Source organism: Salmo salar, chromosome 02 (assembly GCF_965601325.2).
Source record: "Salmo salar chromosome 02, fSalSal1, whole genome shotgun sequence".
NCBI lineage: Eukaryota > Metazoa > Chordata > Actinopteri > Salmoniformes > Salmonidae > Salmo > Salmo salar.
Genome location: NC_138292.1, coordinates 96,057,501 through 96,066,902, shown reverse-complemented (window position 1 = coordinate 96,066,902; position 9,402 = coordinate 96,057,501). Strand labels below are relative to the sequence as shown.

The 9,402-nt window shown below is 44.4% G+C and overlaps 1 protein-coding gene across 1 annotated transcript in view; it reads right to left on the bottom strand.

The window, feature by feature from the left end:
- Positions 1-3,674: 3,674 nt before the first annotated feature.
- Positions 3,675-9,402, bottom strand: part of LOC123732835 (uncharacterized) — a 45,351-nt gene continuing 39,623 nt past the window's right edge. Inside the window, exon 2 of the mRNA XM_045712175.2 lies at positions 3,675-4,767. Coding sequence (XP_045568131.1) covers positions 3,896-4,767 — 872 coding nt within the window. The 3' untranslated portion in view covers positions 3,675-3,895. The remainder of the gene's footprint in view (positions 4,768-9,402) is intronic.

Here is a 9,402-nt window from a genome sequence, read left to right as displayed (position 1 = left end):
GCGTTGCCACTGTCTAATAACGGATGTAAAAAAAAGAACGATAGCAAAAATGAGTTATGTAAAAATGATTTCATACTCCACATTTAGGGGGGGCCACAAGGGGGTCCAAAATTGTTGTCACAGGGGCACTGCCCCCCCCCCCCTCCCCCCAGAGTGTCTACCAAGGTACATTTGTTCAGTCATGGCTGTAGTTAGATACTGTCAGCCTTCCTACCTCGGTACATTTGTTCAGTCATGGTTGTAGGTAGATACTGTCGGCCGTCCTTCCCGAGGTACATTTGTTCAGTCATGGCTGTAGGTAGATACTGCCGGCCTTCCTACCTCGGTACATTTGTTCAGTCTGGTCACGGTGCAAAAGGTTGAGGGTTATGCCATATTTCTTTCTATTAGGCTAGATATTATTGCAAACGTCATCTCTCTGCCTGTGCACACATGTATGCATGTTCTACTAGTTTACCCTCATGTTGATGTTATGCAGTTTTTTCTGTTTGGGGGGGGGGGGGGGGGGGAGGGGGGTTACAGACAATACCGTGTGGTGCCTGGGCTTCTTCCTGGAGTAAATTCTAGAAACAGAACTCCTTCGCCTGGGTGTGTCACTGCAGCTGAACTGTATCTCTCTTGAGGGATTAGACATTTATGATTTGATTTCAAGCAGATGATTTATGAGGAGGGGCTGAATGGCAGTTTTATCATGGCAACACTCCTCCCACAGCTGTATAAATATTCCCTGAACTTTACTGTATGTTTCTTTGGAATGGCAAATTTCATCACGACGACCGCTCTCATCATCTGCTGATCACCAATGATCTTATCTACAGGTTGTTACTCCAGATAATGTGATTTAACCACAGATTGTTACTCCAAATAATGTGATTTAACCACAGGTTGTTACTCCAGATAATGTGATTTAACCACAGATTGTTGGTGTCCATTACTGGGAGTAACAGGACAGGTACTGTTTGGTGTAGCACAAGATAATGTGATTTAACCACAGGTTGTTACTCCAGATATTGTGATTTAACTTTATCACATTATCTGGAGTAACAATCTGTGGTTAAATCACATTATCTGGAGTAACAACCTGTGGTTAAATCACATTATCTGGAGTAACAATCTGTGGTTAAATCACATTATCTGGAGTAACAACCTGTGGTTAAATCACATTATCTGGAGTAACAATCTGTAGCTACAGGTCTCTACACCTGAGACACACTCTGAACTGAACTACACTGTTCATACTATTTTTTTGGGGGGTATGTTACTTTTACCGTATAACATTCTTGTTGAATAAACAGTTCTCTTGAGTTAGCCTTAAATAGTGTACACTCCACTGTATTTTAGAATTTGACAAATAAACAAACATTCTTTGGATATGTGAACGTCTAGCATCTGTTTGATGCTACAGAGCCGTTTACAGCTGATATAAATATCTCCTGTGAATCAAGAACGGCAGATTAATAAAACGTATCCATATTTATGTTACAGTGGTTCTAGAACACATCCATATTTATGTTACAGTGGTTCTAGAACACATCCATATTTATTGTTACGGTGGTTCTAGAACATATCCATATTTATTGTTACGGTGGTTCTAGAACATATCCATATTTATGTTATGTTATGGTGGTTCTAGAACACATCCATATTTATGTTACGGTGGTTCTAGAACATATCCATATTTATGTTATGGTGGTTCTAGAACACTCCAACCCTTATCTAATCTCCCTCTGTGACGCTTCCTACATTCCTCTCTCTCTCTGTGATACGTCCTACATTCCTCTCTCTCTCTCTGTGATACGTCCTACATTCCTCTCTCTCTCTCTGTGATACGTCCTACATTCCTCTCTCTCTCTCTGTGATACGTCCTACATTCCTCTCTCTCTCTCTGTGATACGTCCTACATTCCTCTCTCTCTCTCTGTGATACGTCCTACATTCCTCTCTCTCTCTCTGTGATACGTCCTACATTCCTCTCTCTCTCTCTGTGATACGTCCTACATTCCTCTCTCTCTCTGTGATACGTCCTACATTACTCTCTCTCTCTCTCTGATACGTCCTACATTCCTCTCTCTCTCTCTCTCTGTGATACGTCCTACATTCCTCTCTCTCTCTCTCTCTCTGTGATACGTCCTACATTCCTCTCTCTCTCTCTCTGATACGTTCTACATTCCTCTCTCTCTCTCTCTCTCTGTGATACGTCCTACATTCCTCTCTCTCTCTCTCTCTGTGATACGTCCTACATTCCTCTCTCTCTCTCTCTCTCTGTGATACGTCCTACATTCCTCTCTCTCTCTCTCTGTGATACATCCTACATTCCTCTCTCTCTCTCTGTGATACGTCCTACATTCCTCTCTCTCTCTGTGATACGTCCTACATTCCTCTCTCTCTCTGTGATACGTCCTACATTCCTCTCTCTCTCTGTGATACGTCCTACATTCCTCTCTCTCTCTGTGATACGTCCTACATTCCTCTCTCTCTCTCTCTCTCTCTGTGATACGTCCTACATTCCTCTCTCTCTCTGTGATACGTCCTACATTCCTCTCTCTCTCTCTCTCTGTGATACGTCCTACATTCCTCTCTCTCTCTGTGATACGTCCTACATTCCTCTCTCTCTCTCTGTGATACGTCCTACATTCCTCTCACTCTCTGTGATACGTCCTACATTCCTCTCTCTCTCTGTGATACGTCCTACATTCCTCTCTCTCTCTCTGTGATACGTCCTACATTCCTCTCTCTCTCTGTGATACGATTAAGGATGTTTCAAGTTTATAAGTCAGAACCCCCACACAGTGTGAGGAGGCTATAAAGACAATTATCTTTTTAGTAACGGAGTGTTTTCCAGACAAGGGTGGAATAGATGGCTAACATTAGTTAGCTTACGTTAGCTTACGTCAGTCAAAGATAGAACGAACAAACATGTTTACTCGGCTGAAGGTAGCTACCAGTCTAGCAGTGACTACCAGTACCGTGGCGTAAGTGAAATTGATTGACAACGTGTAAATATCTATATGATTTAACTGATGGCAATCAGAGTTCAATACAGGATGGTAACGTTAGCTAGGTAGCTAACTTAGCCAGCTAGGCTAGCAAGCGAACTTACCCAGCTAGGCTAGCAAGCTAACGTACCCAGCTAGGCTAGCAAGCTAACGTACCCAGCTAGGCTAGCAAGCTAACGTACCCAGCTAGGCTAGCAAGCTAACGTACCCAGCTAGGCTAGCAAGCTAACTTTCCCAGCTAGGCTAGCAAGCTAACTTACCCAGCTAGGCTAGCAAGCTAACTTACCCAGCTAGGCTAGCAAGCTAACTTACCCAGCTACGAATCTTTTGTTTTGATGTGAAGGAGAAAAATAAATCTATGGCATCACATCACTTCTCAGCTGTTGTCGAAATGGACTCATCATCAGTTCAGCCTGAAAATCCCTCTGATAATCTTTTGGTCACTGCATCATTCTTAATAGCCACAAGCCACTGGCATAAGCTTAGGTTTTCTGGGTCTCTTTTGGTTTGTTGGTCGGGTTTTGAATAAGATTCTAACAACCTTGCATATATATTCATTGTTTTTGTGACAATGTGCTCAAGCTCAGTAAATTTGTTTGGGAATCATTGATGGACTGTAATATTCAAACCAGCTGTTAGGTTCAAATTGTTTCAGAGTAAATAACTCACAGACACTAGAGAAGCTTAACAAAGTTTTAATTATTCCCATCGGGTCGTTACAGATGTAAATTCAGACAAAAACATGTTCTCACCATCACAAGTATATATACCCCACTTTGGACACTCGTCCTTCTCTCCAATCCTTACATCTTCTGGTTCGACAGGAAGAGGGTAAACAGGATACTAAACCCTTATTACTCCCTTCAGGGGATCTTACCTGACCTCAACCCCCTCTTTCACCTAATCCACAGATGTCATTCCACACTCTGTGGCTCTTGCCTTGTGTTTTGCCAGGGAGTCTGATCTAAGAAAACCCTTCCCACACTCATCACAGCTGTAAGGTTTCTCTCCTGTATGTTTTCTCTGGTGTCTTCTCATGCCACTTGAAGCAGAAAAGCTAATTCCACAGTCAGGGCAGCGGTACGGTTTCTCACCTGTGTGTGTTCGTTTATGTATAGATAGAGTTGTGGCGAGAGAAAAACTATCCCCACATACATCACAGCTATACGGTTTCTCTCCGGTATGTTTAGACTGGTGTGTTTTCAGGCCGCAGAAGGAAATATAGCTCATTCCACAGTCGGAGCAGTGAAACGGTTTCTCCTTAGTGTGGATTCGTTTGTGTGTAGCCAGGGCTGCCCGGGCAGCAAAACTCTTCTCATTGTGTACTCTCTGGTGTGATATCATTCCACCTGAGGTAGTAAAACTCATCCCACAGTCAGAGCAGTGATATGGTTTCTCTCCAGTGTGTATTCTCTGGTGTGATATCAGTCTAAATGAGGTAGTAAAACCCATCCCACATTCTGAGCAGTGGTATGGTTTCTCTCCAGTGTGTATTCTCTGATGTAATTGCATTCCGACTGAGGAAGTAAACCTCCTCCCACAGTCTGAGCAGTGGTATAATTTCTCTCCAGTGTGGAATCTCTTGTGTTTTTTAAGAGCTAATGAATATTTGTAACCTTTCCCACAGTCAGAGCAGAAGTGAATTATTTTCCTTGTGGGTCTCCGCAGTTTTTTCTTGAGGTGTTTTGATCTGGAGAGACTCTTCTCTGCCTCGTCAGCATCATGATGTTGTTGAGGCTCCCCGGAGGATCCACGATTGTCACGTGTCTCTCCTGTGTGAAGGACAAAGTCAAGACAGATGGTTAACTCATGACCTTCTATTGCGACCTCAGTCTCTCGTTATCTTAGTAAGGCATCTGAAGACAAAAACATGAAAGATGGAGACTTCAGGCACCGCTGTTAAACTCCACAGTCGTACAGTATCTAATTGTCAACATAATCCTGATGATGATGATCCAACATGGAGGATAACTGTTTTATTACTAGAGATATTAGATCCAACATGGAGGATAACTGTTTTATTACCAGAGATATTACATCCGACATGGAGGATAACTGTTTTATTACTAGAGATATTAGATCCAACATGGAGGATAAGTGTCTTATTACTAGAGATATTAGATCCAACATGGAGGATAACTGTTTTATTACCAGAGATATTACATCCAACATGGAGGATAACTGTTTTATTACTAGATATACACTGCTCAAAAAAATAAAGGGAACACTTAAACAACACATCCTAGATCTGAATGAAATAAATAATCTTATTAAATACTTTTTTCTTTACATAGTTGAATGTGCTGACAACAAAATCACACAAAAATAATCAATGGAAATCCAATTTATCAACCCATGGAGGTCTAGATTTGGAGTCACACTCAAAATTAAAGTGGAAAACCACACTACAGGCTGATCCAACTTTGATGTAATGTCCTTAAAACAAGTCAAAATGAGGCTCAGTAGTGTGTGTGGCCTCGACGTGCCTGTATGACCTCCCTACAACGCCTGGGCATGCTCCTGATAAGGTGGCGGATGGTCTCCTGAGGGATCTCCTCCCAGACCTGGACTAAAGCATCCGCCAACTCCTGGACAGTCTGTGGTGCAACGTGGCGTTGGTGGATGGAGCGAGACATGATGTCCCAGATGTGCTCAATTGGATTCAGGTCTGGGGAACGGGCGGGCCAGTCCATAGCGTCAATGCCTTCCTCTTGCAGGAACTGCTGACACACTCCAGCCACATGAGGTCTAGCATTGTCTTGCATTAGGAGGAACCCAGGGCCAACCGCATCAGCATATGGTCTCACAAAGGGTCTGAGGATCTCATCTCGGTACCTAATGGCAGTCAGGCTACCTCTGGCGAGCACATGGAGGGCTGTGCGGCCCCCCAAAGAAATGCCACCCCACACCATGACTGACCCACCACCAAACCGGTCATGCTGGAGGATGTTGCAGGCAGCAGAACGTTCTCCACGGCGTCTCCAGACTCTGTCACGTCTGTCACGTGCTCAGTGTGAACCTGCTTTCATCTGTGAAGAGCACAGTGCGCCAGTGGCGAATTTGCCAATCTTGGTGTTCTCTGGCAAATGCCAAATGTCCTGCACGGTGTTGGGCTGTAAGCACAACCCCCACCTGTGGACGTCGGGCCCTCATACCACCCTCATGGAGTCTGTTTCTGACCGTTTGAGCAGACACATGCACATTTGTGGCCTGCTGGAGGTCATTTTGCAGGGCTCTGGCAGTGCTCCTCCTGCTCCTCCTTGCACAAAGGCGGAGGTAGCGGTCCTGCTGCTGGGTTGTTGCCCTCCTACGGCCTCCTCCACGTCTCCTGATGTACTGGCCTGTCTCCTGGTAGCGCCTCCATGCTCTGGACACTACGCTGACAGACACAGCAAACCTTCTTGCCACAGCTCGCATTGATGTGCCATCCTGGATGAGCTGCACTACCTGAGCCACTTGTGTGGGTTGTAGACTCCGTCTCATGCTACCACTAGAGTGAAAGCACCGCCAGCATTCAAAAGTGACCAAAACATCAGCCAGGAAGCATAGGAACTGAGAAGTGGTCTGTGGTCACCACCTGCAGAACCACTCCTTTTATAATCTGCTCAGACACCAACCAAGGAGCATTAAAAGTCGTGCTATAAATTCTCAGACAACCCAAAGATTCCTTGATGCCCTTCCAGACTCCCTCTGCCTACCCAAGGACGTCAGAGGACAAAAATCAGTTAACCACCTAACCGAGGAACTCAATTTAACCTTGCGCAATACCCTAGATGCAGTTGCACCCCTAAAAATTAAAAACATCTGTCATAAGAAACTAGCTCCCTGGTATACAGAAAATACATGAGCTCTGAAGCAAGCTTCCAGAAAATTGGAACGGAAATGGCGCCACACCAAACTGGAAGTCTTCCGACTAGCTTGGAAAGACAGTACCGTGCAGTATCGAAGAGCCCTCACTGCTGCTCGATCATCCTTATTTCCAACTTAATTGAGGGAAATAAGAACAATCCGAAATTTCTTTTTGATACTGTCGCAAAGCTAACTAAAAAGCAGCATTCGCAAATGGAGGATGGCTTTCACTTCAGCAGTAATACATTTATGAACTTCTTTGAGGAAAAGATCATGATCATTAGAAAGCAAATTACGGACTCCTCTTTAAATCTGGGTATTCCTCCAAAGCTCCATTGTCCTGAGTCTGCACAACTCTGCCAGGACCTAGGATCAAGGGAGATACTAAAGTGTTTTAGTACTATATCTCGACACAATGATGAAAATAATCATGGCCTCCAAACCCTCAAGCTGCATACTGGACCCTATTCCAACTAAACTACTGAAAGAGCTACTTCCTGTGCTTGGCCCTCCTATGTTGAACATAATAAACGGCTCTCTATCCACCGGATGTGTACGAAGCTCACTAAAAGTGGCAGTAATAAAGCCTCTCTTGAAAAAGCCGAATCTTGACCCAGAAATTATAAAAAACTAATCGGCCTATATCGAATCTTCCATTCCTCTCAAAAATTTTCGAAAAAGCTGTTGCACAGCAAATCACTGCCTTCCTGAAGACAAACAATGTATACGAAACGCTTCAGTCTGGTTTTAGACCCCATCATAGCACTGAGACTGCACTTGTGAAGGTGGTAAATTACCTTTTAATGACGTCAGACCGAGGCTCTGCATCTGTCCTCGTGCTTCTAGATCTTAGTGCCGCTTTTGATACCATCGATCACCACATTCTTTTGGTGAGATTGGAAACCCAAATTGGTCTACATGGACAAGTTCTGGCCTGGTTTAGATCTTATCTGTCCGGAAAGATATCAGTTTGTCTCTGTGAATGGTTTGTCCTCTGACAAATCAATTGTAAATTTCAGTGTTCCTCAAGGTTCCGTTTTAGGACCACTATTGTTTTCACTATATATTTTACCTCTTTGGGATGTCATTCGAAAACATAATGTTAAATTTCACTGCTATGCGGACGACACACAGCTGTACATTTCAATGAAACATGGTGAAGCCCCAAAATTGCCCTCGCTAGCAGCCTGTGTTTCAGACATAAGGAAGTGGATGGCTGCAAACTTTCTACTTTTAAACTCGGACAAAACAGAGATGCTTGTTCTAGGTCCCAAGAAACAAAGAGATCTTCTGTTGAATCTGACAATTAATCTGGATGGTTGTACAGTCGTCTCAAATAAAACTGTGAAGGACCTCGGCGTTACTCTGGACCCTGATCTCTCTTTTGAAGAACATATCAAGACTGTTTCAAGGACAGCTTTTTTTCCATCTACGTAACATTGCAAAAATCAGAAACTTTCTGTCCAAAAATGATGCAGAAAAATTAATCCATGCTTTTGTTACTTCTAGGTTGGACTACTGCAATGCTCTACTTTCCGGCTACCCGGATAAAGCACTAAACAAACTTCAGTTAGTGCTAAATACGGCTGCTAGAATCCTGACTAGAACCAAAAAATGTGATCATATTACTCCAGTGCTAGCCTCCCTACACTGGCTTCCTGTTAAGGCAAGGGCTGATTTCAAGGTTTTACTGCAGTGCTAGCCTCCCTACACTGGCTTCCTGTTAAGGCAAGGGCTGATTTCAAGGTTTTACTGCTAACCTACAAAGCATTACATGGGCTTGCTCCTACCTATCTTTCCGATTTGGTCCTGCCGTACATACCTACACGTACGCTACGGTCACAAGACGCAGGCCTCCTAATTGTCCCTAGAATTTCTAAGCAAACGGCTGGAGGTAGGGCTTTCTCCTATAGAGCTCCATTTTTATGGAATGGTCTGCCTACCCATGTGAGAGACGCAGACTCAGTCTCAACCTTTAAGTCTTTACTGAAGACTTATCTCTTCAGTAGGTCCTATGATTAAGTATAGTCTGGCCCAGGAGTGTGAAGGTGAACGGAAAGGCTGGAGCAACGAACCGCCCTTGCTGTCTCTGCCTTGCCGGTTCCCCTCTTTCCACTGGGATTCTCTGCCTCTAACCCTATTACAGGGGCTGAGTCACTGGCTTACTGGTGTTCTTCCATGCCGTCCATGGGAGGGGTGCGTCACTTGAGTGGGTTGAGTCACTGACGTGGTCTTCCTGTCTGGGTTGGCGCCCCCCCCTTGGGTTGTGCCATGGCGGAGATCTTTGTGGGCTATACTCGGCCTTGTCTTGGGACGGTAAGTTGGTGTTTGTAGACATCCCTCTAGTGGTGTGGGGGCTGTGCTTTGGCAAAGTGGGTGGGGTTATATTCTGCCTGTTTGGCCCTGTCCGGGGGTATCATCGGATGGGGCCACAGTGTCTTCTGATACCTCCTGTCTCAGCCTCCAGTATTTATGCTGCAGTAGTTTATGTGTCGGGGGCTAGGGTCAGTCTGTTACATCTGGAGTATTTCTCTTGTCTTATCCGGTGTCCTGTGTGA